The 18,115-nt window shown below is 38.7% G+C and overlaps 1 protein-coding gene across 1 annotated transcript; it reads right to left on the bottom strand.

The window, feature by feature from the left end:
• Positions 1 to 157: 157 nt before the first annotated feature.
• On the bottom strand, positions 158 to 17,870 carry LOC103714230 (DEAD-box ATP-dependent RNA helicase 1). Its single transcript, XM_017844533.3, is given in 11 exon segments — positions 158 to 431; positions 4,861 to 5,037; positions 5,133 to 5,238; positions 7,166 to 7,348; positions 7,350 to 7,371; positions 11,276 to 11,463; positions 11,796 to 11,973; positions 12,195 to 12,346; positions 14,814 to 15,068; positions 15,872 to 16,106; positions 16,744 to 17,870. Coding segments are annotated over 10 exon segments (1,548 nt in total). The 5' UTR covers positions 16,857 to 17,870; the 3' UTR covers positions 158 to 431; positions 4,861 to 4,921.
• Positions 17,871 to 18,115: the final 245 nt, after the last annotated feature.

Here is an 18,115-nt window from a genome sequence, read left to right as displayed (position 1 = left end):
TTCCCACAAATCCTTCAGTTCTCAGCTTACAAGAAAAACTTTGAAATCAATCAGGAACAAAGTGCTCATTTGAAATTTCTACTGCAAAGACACAGAATTTATATATATATATATATATATATATATATTCCATGTCAAGGCAAGCCAACATGTATCATACAATTCAGAATGAGCTTACCCCGCACCAAAAAAAAAATGTAATAGTACAGAGCAGAGAAATGCACCAATGAAGAAAGTTATAGATGATCCAGTTCTACTTCCTTTCATTGATTGTTCAATTCAAAATTTGAATCCGATGACATCAAATGCTTCAGCTCCAGTTTCCTAAAAAAGGGCAATCAAATCCTTTCCGAATGTGCTGGTTTGGGGCGATATATAACTCTGATTTCAGGAACTTAATAGGAGAAGCTGATGTTTCAGGTAAGAGTTAGCTGAGAAAGAGAAGCAAAGCAGAAAGAAAGTTGATTCAGTTTACAATAAATCTTGGATCTTTAAGATTCATGAAATCATTTTTCAGAAAAGATCAAAATTATGCAACCTAGTGTCAGGGTTTGCCAGTAAAAAGTACACTTCCCAAAAGAAAGACATAAAAAAGCGAACAGGAATAAGCCACCATTCGTTGATTTATTTTACGGATAGCAATTTATATAAATGATAACAAGAAGGAAGCTTGGACCTTTGCAGGTTCACACAAGATAAAACTAAGTCAGGTTCCTGCCCGAGGCTCATATCTCCTTGAAACCTTCTAGCAACACCAAGATTCATGTCAAAAATGTTTGCAAGCTTCCAGGTGCGCCTAAGTACAATAACCACAAAATTGTAGTTCAAGGAGTCGCTTTCAGAAGAACTTCCACAAAAGCTCCCTAGACCACTTATAAGACAAAATGGCTTTGTGCCTCCACTTCATTACAGGTTTGCTGTTCCAAGTGGACTTGAAACCCTGAGAAGGATAAGAATCCTAATGACACCTATGTGCAAAGGTTATGGATTTCCCAAGAAAGCCGTCAAAGTTTATCTTAAGCACCTGGAGGAGGAAGCTTCCATGCCAGCAAGATAAGGATTAAAGACTTGATGATCAAGTCTTATTCTACTCCAATTCTGTTCCCAAGCCAACTTCAGCATAATTGTAGATTGAAATAATTTGCAATAGAATATTTTGAACTATCATAGCAGCAAAACTTATATGTTCATTAAAAGCTAAATGAACATAGAAGTTGAAGGTTTCTACAGTGTAATATCAGAATAAACAATTTTCTGGATAGCCACTTTTCCATGCAAAATAACTTATTACCCCATGCCACTTAGTCCATATTGTAAATTTATGAAACGCATTGCTTCTTGTTTGAGAAGTTTGATACTAGAGCTCTTCTAACTTTACTAAAAGAATCTATTCTTTCAAAAAGGAACTCAACCTTCTCTTTTAACTCCCAGACTCTGTCCAACTCCTACATATATCAAAAACAAAGTCTAACTTAATTTAAAGAGGATGGCTCACTTTGTGATACTTAATGCTGGGAACCCATTTGGCCTTTATTTTTGTTGGGCAAAATTACAGCGACGCCCCTTCAACTTTTCGCAATTTGCACTTACACCCCATAACTTCTAATTTGTTTCAATTAGACCCCAAAACTTAAGATTTGGTTGCAACGTGGCCCAGCTATCCATCTTTGTTAGAAATTGTTATCATATGACTGTCACCTGATTAAAAAAAAACTTATTATTCCTTTAATGCCCTTCCTACTAAATTAGTGGTTGTCTTTACAATTGTCGGGAAAGGAAAGAGATTATGTGAAACTCATGGAAAAGTTGTCAAAAAAATAACATATTATACTGTAAACAAATTAGTGTCCATATATCCATTGATAATCTAGAATAATCACAAATATGGGAGATGGAAGCATCAGAAATTAGAATAAAAATCAGAAAAATTGGAAAAGCAGAAATTAGAATAAATATCGGAATAAAAATTAGAAAAAAAACTAGGCCCTTTGATGGTGGTGCCGACAACGGTGAGTGAGGAAAGGGAGCGCGTGGATGGGGTGAAGAAGGGGATGGGAAGATAAGGGGCGATGGTGGTGAGGGTGCCGACGGTGATGGCGCCGCAGAGGTCAAGAGAGTTCCAGGACCCAGTGGCAAGGCGGAGAATGGCAATTCGGGGTAGCAGAGGGTGAGGAAAGGGAGGGCATGAGTGGGTTGAGGAGGGGGGCGGGGAGAGAGGAGAAGCGATGGTGAGGGTGTCGGCTGCAATGGTGCCGCATAGATCGAGGGAGGAGGCACAACAGCTAGAGCGGATATGCTCTTTGCCTAATTGTGTGGCCGCACATTCGCTTGCTCATCACCAAGATCCGCCGCTCCCTCAAATGCCTCACGATCCTTGATACCGTCCTCGTCCACCTCGCTCACCTCCTCCTTCGTCCTATCCTATAGAAGGCCGCAATAGTGGCATCGAGTAGAGTGACATCGATCGGTTGGCTCAAACCCTAGCAATGCTGATGTCGCGCTCTCTTCCTCACCACCTCAACCATTGTCGGAGGATATCGATCGATCTCAAGGATCCACCAACCTAAGTCGGAGGAGGAGAATGGAAACGAACCTCGACTTCAGGGGAGAAGACGAGGTCGACCTCCGCGTCGCAGAGGATGGCAAGCTCATGGGCCTTCTTGAAGAGGCTAGTCCACCACTTGGAGAAGCTGACCTGGCGGCTTGCCTTATCCTTGATTCGTCGGAGCTGGACCTTCCCCCTTCTCATCGCTGCCACCCCTGCTGTCAACATCGGAGCACTTGACCATCACCCCTTTTCTCCTCTCGTGCTTGTGCTTCTCTAGTACGAAATGGGTCCTCGCCCCTCGTCTCCTCTAGTCAAGGATCGCTATGGGTCATGAGGGAGAACTAGCCCAAATTATTCTCTAAAACAGTTTCCTTCGTCGGAAGACGGAGAGCAACTTAGTCATTTCACGCATGCCGTTTACGATGTTAAAACTTGGATGGACGACTGGGCCACATGCAAAATCTTAAGTTTTAGGGTCTATTGAAAAAATTATAAATTTTGGGGTGTAAGTACAAAACATAAAAAGTTAAAGGGGTCTTGTATTTTTTTCCTTTTTGTTGCTGCACTTAAAAATTACAAAAACTAATACCTTTTCTGTACATGACTTGATCCCATAATATGAACACAGATCTATGAAGGCATTGTTAAATGCTATGAATTTTTTTATAAAAAATCCATATTCACATCATTAAAACAAACTATAAAAAAATTGAACAATAATGTGGGAAGGTAAAAGACCAAAAATATAATATGTCAAAAATATACAATAGATCAAAATATAATCCTAAAATTTGATAATAAAACTATAGGGTGGTAATTTTGGTCAGGTCAGGTTAGGTCAAGGACAACATACAAACCTTGACCCATACCCGAACCGACCCAAAATTTTGGCAAGATCTCTTGACCCATACCCACCCATGGGTCATTTTGGATCACTTGTTTGACCCTAACCAATCTATTTTGTAAGACTGAAATCCCTAATAAGCCTTGCTAACCTATCAAATTCAATATTACAATTCTCACTAGATAATTTTTAAAATAATTTAAACAGTTAATATCAAGAAAAAGATCAATTACTTACCCAAAAAAAAGAAAAAGATCAATCACTCAAAAATTCTTATTCAACACCACGACACAACCCAACCAAAAATATTTTGACCCAAATAGACCTCTACGCTCGTGACTCAAAGTCGGGTTAAACCTTTGACCCAAAGCCAACCCATTTAAAGTCCCGAACTAAAAATCTCTGGATTGGGTCGAATTGGGTTTCTTGGGTAAGGTCAAATTTTGCCACCCTTAAAAACATATTATATACGTTTTTTTGGAAAATAACTAAAATAAAGTGGAACTTTTCCTTAACTCACCTAGGTTTTCTTAAAAGTGATGTCTAAATTCATTGCACAACTTACAGGTTACTTGTAATGATTGAGAAAAAGAATGGCCACACACAGAATAATCAAGAGCTATAAAAATGTAGTATAGAAAGAAGTTGACCGCAAGATGTAGTGAATAATCTCATTTACATTCTTTGTGTTTGCTAAAAATATATTTATGGTATCAGAGAACCATAATTATTATGAATATGTTCATGTAAAAACATAATTGCTGTCATGCGATGATTGGTGGTTAGGATAACACACTCCAGGCAAAGATTTGGCAAGTGTGGAGCTAAGAAGAGATCATGTTTTAAAATAAATTACATGTGCCCCAGAAGTAGTCGGAGTATCTAAAGATGGAGACAACAGAGCCCACCACTGACTATCTTCTAGGATGCAAACAAATCTTTATAAAGTAGGATAATCACGAGTGTGGCCTATAAGTAATGACACATGGTGTGCATGAGTGCCAAGCATGTCTAGCACATATGTATTACTAATATACAGAAGGAAATTTCTTTCTTGTTTATAGCAACATTTGAAGCGGTGAAAATTGGAAGAGTCAAAAGCTCAGTCTTCCACAGAAATCTTTTTCTTTTAAAGTAACACATGCCAGTATAAGGCAAAATGCTTTTGACTTTTAAGCATTCAAAGTATGGGCGGCAAATTTGATATATTCAACCTTGGACTGCTGGGGCCAGATCAAACTTAATTTTCTTTTACTAAATTGCTATTCAAGATTTCCCCAGGATAATGTTGATAGAAGCAAGTAGCAACTGACCATTTCGGAGTTAACCCAGATTCGAAAATAGTTTTGGAACTGAATTCACAGAGGGAAAATTCAAAATCAACTAATAAATGAGAGAGAGAGAGAGAGAGAGAGAGAGAGAGAGAGTTAAAGTAAAGGCTTGGTTGGAAGAGAACTCTAAAACTCACCATTGAAAGATTGTGAGTACCGGTAGCTGTCATAATAAGGATCTCCATTAAAATAATGCATCTATTCTTTCATTCTGTCTTTGCCTTTCTTTCTATCACTAGACTTTACAGACTTAGCACTGATACCGGATTTCCTTGCTGTTTCTGACTCCACACATCCTTTCAACTTTTTCAATGCTGTTATATTGTCAAATAAAAAAAGAGAGGTAAATAGAAACTTGGCTGAAAACTAACTTATGTTAAAAAAAGGAGCAAAAGTTCATAGAAGTTACCAGAAGAATAAATAGGGCGAAGCTCTTCTATTGAATCAGCAGGCAAAGAGTGAAGATTACATGAATTATTGTTAATCTTCTGAAGCATCTTACTGAAACGTTTAGTCTGAAAAAACAAAAATGAATATGTTTAATCATAGCAAAATATAGAAGCAGAAAATTTCATCACAATATTTGCATGCACTAATGCTTTTAAAATTTATTTAGCAGCAAAGCACATAATATTTGTACTAAAAATACAGTGTGTATAATCCATCATAAAGGAAAAACTACATTAGAGGTAGCTTCTTTCCAACCAAAAGAATCTTCTCTAAGGAATCACAAGATTGAAACATCAGAATTTTTTTTTACTTCAGTTTGACAACAAAATCTGGTACACAGAGATCTGCATTCTTGAGCCTTGCATCCTCTTGCTAATGATATTTGAAGAGGTCCTTTAGAACACAACTCCCTTGGAAAAGATTAAACATTTTGATATCAGCACCCTTTTAATATTCTTGCTTCTAACAGTGTCAAGGAAAACTTCCAAAATAGATCTTAGCAGTCCGTGGGGTTAAGTTTCAACTTGGCTACTCATCATACCAAAAAAAGAAGAAAAAAAGAAATGGTACTCGGCTTGCACTTTGCACCTTCCAGCGGCCAACACAGCTGTGTATCCAAACTAACATTCTTCTTTCTTCATCTAAGCCCTCCCAAGTTCAAAGAACTATTTGAGGCTTGGCAGTTAGTATGAGCACACTTGTGGCCAGTAAAATAAGTTCTCCGTCCTGCCAACTATGGCAGCTCATCCTCTTGTTACCTTGATCAAGAATTTTAGCAAATTCAGATAAGGTCAACATCAGGTCAAGAGACTGCTTCAGGAAGTCACTAAAATCTGTTGGACCGTATTCCATCCATTTAGCCAACCCCCATGCATTTATATATTTGTCTATGGATGATATAAATCAATCTTTTTCCAAGATTATTATTAGTAGCTAAAGGTATTTAGAACCATTCATAATTTCATATCAAAAGAAGCAATTGATTTTCATCGTAATCCATGTCACATGGACATAGTAAGATTCATACTTCGATAATAATTTCCTTAACAAGGGGAAGTGAAAGCAACCAACAATAAGTGGTTACAAAATTATAAAAATTCTGTACTTAGAGTATGTCAAATATTGGATGCTTAACTGGTAGAACTTGATAGAGGAAAGGCATCGTGGGTTGCAGTCTGACCATGCCAACTTGACCTTGACATGATCAAACCCCTCCTTTTTTGTGGAAAGTGTGATGCGATAGTTGTGATGTACTAGTTCTGAAACAAGGTTGTAAAGATAACAAACAATTTTGCATGCAAAACATAGGCCAGTATTCAAAAACCTCTCGATGAGAATACAGGAATAATTACAAGTTAAACAAATGCATAGAAATTCAGTTCAATTTGTCTAAATGAACCCTCATCCATATAATTTCAACATGAAACATTTCGGACCGCAAAAAAGCATCTCTTCAAAGAATGAGTGATGATCACTAGAAAAAGCCTCTTATCAAATCAATTTAGGCTTCATCAATGTGGTCTTCACTACTAGTTACTATCAAAGGCCAGGTCCTCCATAGTGACTCCTGAAGCTTTGAAAATTTATTAAAACAACAAAAGAACTAGACACCCACAGGACCAATATGGAACCATGATAGAGATTGGGCAATGGCTATATAATCAGCCATCCAAATGCATGTAGAAGATTATCATAGTAACAAGCAACATGTAATGCCTGTCTGCAATTGCTATTCCATTCTGGACCCCATCATGTAATGGAAACTGTCCGGTTAAATAATTATCTTTCACTACTTTCAAACCATATGCCAATTGCTAGCAATTTAACAAACATGCCAAGCATACTCTTCCCTATTGTCTCTTTTTCTCTGTTCCTCTCTAAAAATCCCTCTTGATGCAGAACGACCCATGGAATCAATATATTTCATAGTAACACTTTCCTAAAAGACAATTTTTAATAGTTCGAAGGTTATCATGCAGGGAAAAAGTATACCTCATCTTTTCGCAGTAAAGTAAAGCAACGCCCAGTCTGACCTGCTCTTGCAGTGCGGCCTGCTCGATGAATGTAAGTCTTAACATAAGCAGGCATATCATAATTGATAACATTTCTTATTCCTTCAACATCCATTCCTCGAGTCATTGCATCTGTAGCAACAAGCACTTCTATTTTCCCCTTCCCTAAAGGTCTTCAATGTTTTGCTGCAGGAAAAAAAAAAATCTGTTGTCATGACAGAGACTCCATAAAATGATTCATATAAAAATTGTTGAGCTAGAGGCAGTCAAATTTGCATCAAGCAAATACTTCTGAACAGCCTGTCAAGTATGGAAAATACATTATTCAGCAAGATCCATACTCTTAATGCAGTGTGGGCTCCAAGAATCCTTCACCATTAAATTGATAAAAATAGAAGCACCTTGCTGAAATGTTGACATATGCATATGTGACCATGCCTAAGCATGCATGCCTGTGAGGATGCACTCGTGCAAGTGCTTTCATAAAATCAGTCAAATTCGTCTTAAGCAAATTAGTTCTGAACAGCCAGTCTCGGTAGGGCAAATAACATTGTTTGGCAAGCCCTAATGCAGAGTGCACTCTGATTAATAAAATTTTAATAAGCAGCCTGTAGACATGTTTGAGGTATGCATATGTTTGTGAGCATGGCCAAGCATGCCAGTGGACACACTTGTACAGGTGCTTTCATAAAATAATCAGATGGTGCTAATTAATTGGTTAACTCGACAAGGTCAGGTACAGCCAATGTTTGTGGTCAGCACATAGATTGAGGAGCGCTCCTAATGGGAAGTCCATGTAACCCAGCATTCTTCAAAAGAACATCATTCCATCCTTTGGCATCTGTTCAGGGTGATCTTAATTACCTTTGAAGGATAAAAGGAAAAAATGCTGATGACAAATGGGCAGAAAAACATCTTCTTCCGTAAATTTAGACTACTTTTACAACAGAGTTCTATATCTTGATGTTCTTTGCTATTTTAGAGCCCATTTGGATGTTAGACGATCTTATCAGTTTGATGAGATCTTCTGACAGGGCCTCTCTTTTGAAAAAATCATCGGAATCCCGAGGTAGAAACAGGTAGAGAAAGCCAACAGCATTGGCAACTAATTCTATTTTTCAGGGATAAGTAGTCACTTCTCCAAGGTGACTTACCTAATCCATGAGAATGAGAGATCAGTGATCCTCCAGTTTCCAATCCTCCCTGATCTCTTTCAAAAATCCATTAAGCAAGTCCTGGGGGTGGCGAGCAGGAGGGAGCTCTGAAATATTTGAGTGTCCCTATCACTAAGCGTCGCCTTCGTCACAGAGACTGTTCTAACATTGTGCACATCATCATACTTAGATTGGAGGGCTGGCAGATGGATGCACCATCCATGATGGATAGAGTGATTTTGGTATGGACGGTTCTTAGCTCGGTACCGATATACCTGCTATCGAACACCATTGTGCCGATGGCGCCGATGAGGTTCCTGGAGCAGCTGTTCAGAAACTTCATCTGAGGTAGGAGGGATGGCAGAGGTGGCATTCACTTGGTGGTGTAGGAGGTGATATGCCAGCTGGTCAGGTCAGGTGGTCTGGGGGTGCATTCATTGGCGGCGGGCGAGAGGTTTTGGCGGCGAGACACGCAGCTAGGTACATTCTGGAGACGGACAGTTTGTGGTGTGCCCTCATTAGGGGCAAGTACGGAGCGCACTCGGCGATGGCTGACTTCCAAGTTGGGCGTCATAGCTCCTTCATCTGGAAGGAGATCCGTGCCTACGCTCCGACGATGCTCCCCACAATCAAGTGTGCTATTGGAGACGGGCAGACGCTTGGGTGACCGAGTAGCCATTGGGGCGAATGCCGACGATGGTGGATTCAGTGAGACTGTCGGAGTGTAGGGTCAGTGATCTGATTACTCCGAGTGCGGGCAGATAGAACGAAGCGATGATCCGAGATGCATTCGGGGAGTAGTTAGCTGAGAGGGTCCTGGATATTCCCATTCCTGCTGGGGAGATGATAGACAGATTAGTTTGGTCTCTAACAAAGAGGACGAGGGTGCGTGCTAGGAACTTGCATGCATTGATGGGGAGGGGGACTACCCAGCAGATTGAGGGTGGGTAGATCTGGAGGTTGCATGTTTCTCCTTGAGTGGCCTTATTCATCTGAAAGGTGGTTTGGGGATGTCTTCCGTCCCGCAGCGTGCTAGTAAGGAGGGGCGTCAGGACTACTCCAATGTATGAGGGTTGCCCCGACACGGAGGAGACCATCAGCCATGTTCTTAGCTGCCCTCGGGCGATACAAGTGTGAAGTGTGACATTTCCCTTGCTGCGAGGTTTGGGGCCGGCGGAGGATTTACATCTGAGAAAAACTATGAGGAGACCGGGGACGGTGGAATGGGGCGTCACCTGTGCCTACTTGGCTTATCATATTTGGTTAGATAGAAATGCCCGTATCTTTGAGGGTAGGAGGGCATCTCCGAGAGTTGTGGTAACCAGAGCTATCCATCATGCAGCTGAGATCATCAACACTACTAAGGAGACTTTACCTGGGAGGGCTAAGGACATCTGGGGTTCCCACACCGCTGTCACATCGCCCAGAGTCACTCGTCACTTGGGAGCTCCCACTCCCTGGTCGCCTCAAGGTGAACTTTGACAGTAGTGTGTTGGCAGGAAGAGACAAAGGAGGGACGGAGTTTGTGATCCGTGATCACAACTCCAGATTGATGCCGCAGGTGGGCGGCGCACTTGTGACATGACGGTCCTAGGAGCGGAGCTCAGAGTGGCATGGGAGGGTATCACCTATGCGAAGAGTGTTCTAGGGGCTGGTAATATCTTCCTAGAAGGAGACTCCGCTATGATGATCGATTGAATCTGGGATGCTGAGCGATAGGGCGACGACCATCCTCTCCTCAAGGATATTCAGAGGCTGGCGAGAGACTGTGACTCCTTTCAGGCTGCTCATGTGTATCGAAAGGTGAAGGGCGGCAAACTAGATTGCCTCCTTTGTTGCTCATCATTCAGAAGAGGTCATATGGACATGGTCTGATATTGTACCCCTACCCCCACATTTGTCCCACGTTATGTTTCTTGACACTGTTGGTTGCACTCACGCTAGAATAACGTGAGCGACCGTTGTACCAAAAAAATTCCCATTTTTCACCATAACTTCAATCAAGGAGGCCCCACCAGAAGAATCCGACCATTAAGATCTTCCAATGTCCAAAACAGGCCCTTAGTCTTGTAAGACAAGTCAAAATACAATCACACTACCAATGCAAGTCGATGGGTTGACTTATGTGAGGGTATATAGTTCACATTGTCATAATTTGAGCTCCTTCAAAAGTATATGGTGAAAAATTGAGGATTTGTCTGACATTTTCAATAAAAAATTACTATCACATATAACTTGATCCTGACATACTTTATTTCGTTCAGCTACCTTTCATTCAATTTCTTCACTATTCTCATGTAATACATCTAAACTGCCCAATTCCTTTCAAACTATTTACGTAGTTTTTTTTATTTAACAGTGTAATGTAACCAAATTTACAAAATAATACGAAAAATTGAAATTGTATATCCATCTATAGAAGAGATCCATGATCACAAAGATGTTCTTCAATAGTTTGCAAATTAATAAATTTGGATGAGAATAATTTCACCAATCCAATGCACAACATCACGTAAAGTACTGCATGGGATCTGACTATGCCCTCTTTTCTGCTATGTTGGAAAAAGGGTTAAACCAAACAACAAAAGTCGCACTCCTACACATGGATCAACCAAGCTAGAACTGCCAATCAGTGTGTCACTTTAGCGCTAGGTAAACAAAATGGTCCATCCCATAATCTTTTAATTTTCAGCCATTCCGCATGATTGAATGGGCAAAAAGATTTGTTTGGTGACTGCTGTATTTGGTCCATAGCCTTCAACAAGGTCGAAAGTTGTCATTTTCTTTTTTACAAAGATCATGCTTCGCAAAAATATATACTTTATCTGACATTGTTCTTGACAAATCATGTCCAATGGAGCTATGAATATTGCATCAAAGCAACAGAACCTCTTTGCTTAAATGAGGAAATTTAAGTTTGCAAGTTTGTCATTTACCTTCGCAAAGACTGATGCTGCCGACGTGAATATTCACTAATTTTGCATGGCAAGTCTCCAAAGAAATTTAATAAAGTGCATAGTCTGTGAGTTGATTCTACAGACGATGTAAATACTATACACTTTTCCCCTCTCAAATCTTGTAGAAGAGCAACTAGATACAATGGCTTCAGTTTTGATATACAAATCTGCGCATATACCGAAACAGAGTCAGACATAAAAAAAAAAACGCTATTATCCAAAAGACAACTGAAATAATTCTACCACTAATAGAACATTGTAGATGAATCAACCATTTCAGCAAGTTATGTTTTTTCTAAGATAATGAATTTGAATAAGAAATGAAATTTTCACTCTGTTGATATTCATTCAAAAATTGTACTAGATGGAAACCAGCAAAAGTAAAAGAAATCTATATATAGTGCTCAACTGGTTAAACAATTATAATCAGATTTATGTTCAAAGATAGTTTTTCTTCAAGGAGTTTACTGATTTGTCAAAAGCTAAAAATGGGACAAACCAGCTTGTAACATTCCAGTTTTTCTGGAAGTTTGTATCGCCTCTCCCCACTTGTCAACAACAAAGGATGATGCAAGTCAAGTTGAGAAAGCTTGCTAGGATCTTGAGTCAGTGTAGCAGAGAGAATCATTTTAACAAGCCTTGGGTAACTTTTACCTTTAAACCCCCTTTCAACACCACTGCATTCAAAGGCATATCATTGAATAAGAAAAATATCTTTAAAATAAAAAATGAATATCGTTCTGCTAAGCTTGGGAAGAAGGCCTTAACATAAGGATTTTGATAAGAGTTCAAGACATTATATATAAGTCAAAATCTGGACACAATCTTTTATAAAGGGCCTTAATATTGATTTATTTCTATAGATTGTTTCAAGCCAAGTAGGAAGAAGTAGGATTACGATCTCCTTATGGTTGCCAAGGAACCAGAAATCGAGGGCCCAAGTCTTGCATGGTCAAATAATGCCTGATCATTTGAACAAGTAAGCTGAATCACAGTCGGCAACCAGGACTGATATGCCTCTCTTAACAATCGATCTGTCTCATCAACTACCTGAAAATTCAACAAATAGGCTACTCAGCACAAAACATGCAATGAAAATAACCTATAAATAAGTCAAATCTCAAAGCATTATTGATAAACTTAATTGACAAGTTAATCACTTCAAATATTAAAGGAAGCTAAATGCACTGATAAAGAAACGGTATCATCTTAAACTCTGCACAAAGGGAAGTAAACTCCATATTTCACATGGAAGTAAACTCTGCACAAGTTATTTGACGGTACTCCATATTTCAGAAGAAGCAAGGATTCATGTGATATGCTTGTATCTAAGACTAAACTAAGATAAAGAAAATGGTAACCATACAGCATCATGGTTCCACAAAGGGCATTTCTGAAAAGATATATAGGTGCAGGAATGTTGGCTTAACATGACAGATCCCTGTAGATATACAAGATCCATCAAATAATAAGAGATGTTCATGTAATCTTTGAGAAATTGAAAATAGAATTTGTGAATGAAGGGGATTCAATATATTCATCTGGCTGATGTAGGTCTGACAAAGGGTGCCATACAAGATGCCAATGATGAAAGGTATCTTTTCATTGTTCCCATGCATTGAATGAATAGCAAGGAGATTGTCCATGAAGGCACCTAAATGAATGGGTACAACAAATCAAAAGATTGAATCCAAGGTAGCTCCTCAACATCGAAAGAATGTGGAGAAATGTTCCTTTCATATTCACTCAAAACTAATACAGAAAGGCAGACCGTTCTGAAGGAAAGGAATTGGCAGAAATCTAGTCAACATGCATCAATGATGCTGGTTTTTGGTACCAGAGAGACACTAAGACAAAACCATATTATCCACTATCAAGTTAGACATGAATACATTAGCTCTAATCCTATTACAACTATTTGTTCAATAATTCCAAATGGCAACTTTTAAGTTACTTTAGGAACTGTGAATCCTTCCCTTGAGATTAGATTTCTGAAATTAAATTTGAGAGAGAACGTAGGCAGGAGGTTTACTTCTCTGGTGAATGTTTCTTTCTTCTACAATAGGTGGGCAGGGTTAGACATGTCTCGTCAAATCAAATTGCCATTATCTGGCCTATAAGTGCAGATTTCCTTTTAAATCAGACATTAGAGATGAGAAATTGAAGGTGGAGCCCAATCAAGTCTACAATTGTGAAAAGGGAAAATGCAAGCCCATAGGCCCAACACATATGCAAATGCGCAGCGCCAAACATATCCTCCTTTTTTTTTAAAAAAAAGAGAAATATGAGAATATCTAAAATATTTCACTGTTCTGAAAATACATTACAGTACACAGGCCTTATTTGGGATGACAACAACCATCCCCTGCACCAGAATTTGCCGAACATCCCTCCCCCTCGAGAAAAAAAAAACCATCAAAATAATTACCAAGCTCCTGATCTTTTAATAAGATTTCCTTACAACCCCATGTACAACTTTCAGTGAGTTTTTAAAGGCTAAAAGGTTGAATCAAATATTGTCCTTGTTTTGTTGGCATGATTTGATATACCACTCTCCTTCTAAACCACAGTGTCAGAAACATGTATCAAGAAATAATGAATGTTGTACACAGGGTTCATGAAAAAATAATATTTAAGGCATGAAGGTTTTTTTAATTAATATATACGAGTGAAAGAAGTATATCCCAATTTTCTCAGAGAAAGAGAATTGCATCATTCTTCCACCTAATTATGGCCTTTGGTTCATCAGATGATCCTTTTCCTATATTTAAAGTTGTCCTCGTCTAATGACAGAAGCATAAAAAAGGTTATTTTCAAACTAATAGACTCACTACATAATGAAACAAACAAGCACATTGGTTGCAATTGCCAGGTACTTAAGTGGCCAAATTTTTGAGCAGCCACTTAGTGATTCCCAATGCTTAACTACCTAATTCTCTTAATCTATTTCCTTCTTCTCTTCATCCTTTTTTTCTTTTCTTGTTTCTCTTCCACCTTTTTTTCTCTCTCCCTGGACAAAAATGAGATGCCCTAAACTGCCAAAATATATCCTGAAACACCAAACTCTCCTTTTTCTCCCGAAAATGACTTACAGCCTACTTCTTCCCTAGAGAACTGACCATGGTCTTTCTTTTTGTGTGTGCCGGGGAGGGGGGCGGAGGGAATCTAAAAATACAGCAAAAAAAAGGAATAAAATAGGTCACAAAAATGTTAAGCATGTGAAAAAGAGCTCAACTCAGTTGATCTGCATCATCACTTATGCAGAGAAAGTCTTATCAAAATATCAGTCTTCTGGTCCTTGATTCCTAAAGGTAAGAAAGAAGAGCTAGCATAAACTGTTATCAAATGCAAAATACCTTGTTTCAAACTTTATTAGAAATTTTGATAGAAGACAGCAAACAAAGGACTCGTATAGATGTAGTCAGATAAACTAGATAACATGTATGCTTATAGATACAAAAGCTGATAGAATGGAACAGAACAGGACTAGGGAAAAGATGATTCAGAACCATCTGACCAGATAACAAAGATGTTCCAGACTAAAACCCTTTGTCGTGTTAATATGATCCATCAGCCTTCCTGGAGTTGCCACCAATATGTCCACTGAAGTTTGTGGCTCCATTTGTATGTCATCTGGATCAAATGATGAGCACATCTCTAGCTTAGGTCTCCTAATGAGCTCTGAAATTTCATCTGCAAGTGATGATTGACCAACTGCTAAGCCTACACGCAGACCTACTGCAGAGGCAATAGTTGCAAAAACTTCTTTAACCTGAGCCACATAACAAAAGAAAAGGTAGCCATTAAAATGAAAATGAAATAAGGAAAAGAAAGGACTCCCTTACAGTAGTTAACAAATGATCTACATAAGCAAGAAAAGACTTTAATAGATGTAATCATGTAATACAAAAATATATTTCCTCTTTATGCAAAAATTGGAAAACAAGCAACAAAAATAAACATTGCTTAATTCATTTCACCAAGATAATATGAAATTGACTAACTATATATTACAAGTTTGAGTCTGGATTACATCCAGCAAGCTGTGGGAGAAACAGCATGAAGACTCATCCTATGTGGTTGTAATGCCGTTACTATCTAATGTTTCCTAACCACATATGATTGCTGAACAGTCAATGACATTATACAATATAAAAATAAATAGTTGCACTTTTTTTTGGATGCAAGTATACGCTGAATAGTCTATACTCTCTACTGTATCACTGACAAACAAAGATAATCTAAGGGCCTACCATTGTTTTCTGTGATGAAGTTGGTTTTCCCTTCAAAATATACTCTAAATGGATGATGTTAGTCTACAAGAAAAGCAATCAAGAATACGAATGTTGGAATCTGATAATCAAGCAGGATCTAACTGCTTCAACCAGCATATAACAAACTAGCTTTAGCAGCTTAGCTCTTAAGCTACTTTGAGAGCCTGATATGACCAACACTTAACAAACTCCGCAGATTAAGCTGACTTGGCAGCTCTGACAGAAGTCATTATAACATAAACGTTGAGGTGGCTATTACAAAGGAAATATTGTCAAAAAACAGAATTCATTCATGAAGTACCTGCACGGCCAAATCACGAGTAGGCAAAACAACTAATGCTCGCAAACATCTTATCTTCCGAGTTGAGAGCATCTGCACAATAGGTAAAGCATAAGCCAGAGTCTTGCCGCTCCCTGTCGGGGAATTGACACAAATGTCTCTCTCAAAAGCACCAGGTCCAATTGTTTCTTGCCACACTGCTACTTGCACTGGAAAAAGTGACTGAATACCGATTTTCTGCAAAGCCTCCTCCAATCTACAAATACACAAAATAGAGAAATATTATTTATATATGGGCAAACTGAGTTTATTCTCTGTTTAGTATAATGTAGCTCCTACATGCAATACTCAGCCAATTAAGGATGTAACAGCTATTGTAACTCAACAGTACCAAATAAACTTTACCACAAGCAAGCCACATCTATTCCAGCTTCCCTTTCATTGCAGATGCCTAACCTAACCTTTCTTTCCTTCTTTCTCTTTCTTTCTTGTTTTTCGCATTAACCAGGAGACCATTCTTCCAGCGTAAATTCTTGTTTACTATTGTAACGTGCATCTTAAACCCTGGAATTCCTTTTTCTTCAACAACATATCGATGATCTTCAGAATGTAGCATGAATCCAATTCATGTTATACTTGAATGCATGCATTGGAACATATATTTCAAACCAATCAATCAATATAAGCGGGGAAAAGTCTACAGATATTAATTTTTCACTAATAAAAATCATATTTTTACACCAAAAAGCACTAAATCCACGCTATAACAAGCCAAAAAAGACGCCCTCTCAGCCTATCGCGTGGAGAACAAACGAGTGAACATTGTGCAAAAATTATACCGACGTCAAACTCCAAGAAAAAGAAAAGAAAAGGAGAAAAGAAAGCGAGGGCACCTGGGATCAAGACATGGTAGGAGACCGAAGGGGCATTCTTCATAAAGATTGATATCGACTGGGTTTCGCATCCAAGGCAAGTGAGGAACGCGCTTCGCCTGCGAGTCCTCCATATCCCTCTCCTCCTCCTCCTCCTCCTCCTCCGGATGACCGAACGGGGGCGATCGAGTCCGCAGGGGTTTTCGATAGCTTATTAGGGTATGAGGGTTTAGGGTTCAGGGTCGGGGAGAATAGACCAAGACCTTCGGGTTCGCGAGATGAACTGGGTCGGCGGCGACCGCAGAGACAGGCGGTTCGAACCGGAGTAAATAAAGGCGGTCACACAAGGGATATAAATGGAGGGCAAGAACCAAAAAGATCGAAGTTTTGTCAAATCACTCTTTCAACTAAATAGAGAAAAAAGAAAATAACAAAAGATTACTCAGGAAAACCTCAGAACATGCTGCTGGAATAAATAAAAAAAAACTCGGATAACGTTGTAAACCGTAATCCCAAGCGAATAATCTTAATTTTCAACAGCGAAAATAAAAAAAATGAAAATTTTCTACAAGGAAGCGAATAATCCGAAAACCAAGCTGCTATCAGCACAATCTGCCTCTCCAACCTTCCGTCAGCCTCCAAAGTCCTATGAATTCTTTCAGGAGACACAAAAACTCGTTAGAAGTAAAAGATAAGAGTAAAGAAATTAACGGAACCTTAAAAATCTTTTTTAAAAAAACAGAAATTGGAAAAGCTAAGAAGTAGAGGAGGATGAGGAGACTCGGACTCACTATTGAATCCTCCAACATCGTGCGGTGCTGTACCGAGGACTCCCTGCAGCTAAAACCAAAACAGCTGCAAATGGATTGCCGTAGGAACAGCAACAAACGATCCATCGTGTGGTGAATTTTTTTTTTTTTTTTTTTGTGTAAGGGTAAGGCGACAAACAAACTAGAAGAATTAATGAATTTTATGGAAGCAAAATGCGGAAGATGTACGTTTAGCCATGATTGTTTAAACACTGAAATTAAATTCTGGATGATCTAATGATCTGAAGCCCTTACTCTTGGTTTTGTAACGGAGAAGAACTTTGAACAATATTTTTGGTTTTCTCTGTGTTTCCTTAGAAGAGTCTATCTTTTTTCTTTATGGTGTTCACACGCTTCTTTTTGTCAGAGAAACCAAAACCCTTGCCCATATATGCTAACCTACTTCCTACCATCAAGAAAGTGGTAACTGCCCAAGAGTGGGTAGTTCTTTGACTGAGTAAAACTCTCATCATTTTATCCATAATATCTCAAATTTAAAAATAAAAATAATATATATAATATATAATAAGTTTAAAACATATGGTATGTGAGCCATCTTTAGTCTCCTAATAGGATTTGATTAA

The sequence above is a fragment of the Phoenix dactylifera genome, chromosome 1, assembly GCF_009389715.1.
Source record: "Phoenix dactylifera cultivar Barhee BC4 chromosome 1, palm_55x_up_171113_PBpolish2nd_filt_p, whole genome shotgun sequence".
NCBI lineage: Eukaryota > Viridiplantae > Streptophyta > Magnoliopsida > Arecales > Arecaceae > Phoenix > Phoenix dactylifera.
Note: the sequence above shows the minus strand (reverse complement) of the source record. Positions and strands in the feature narration are given on the sequence as shown.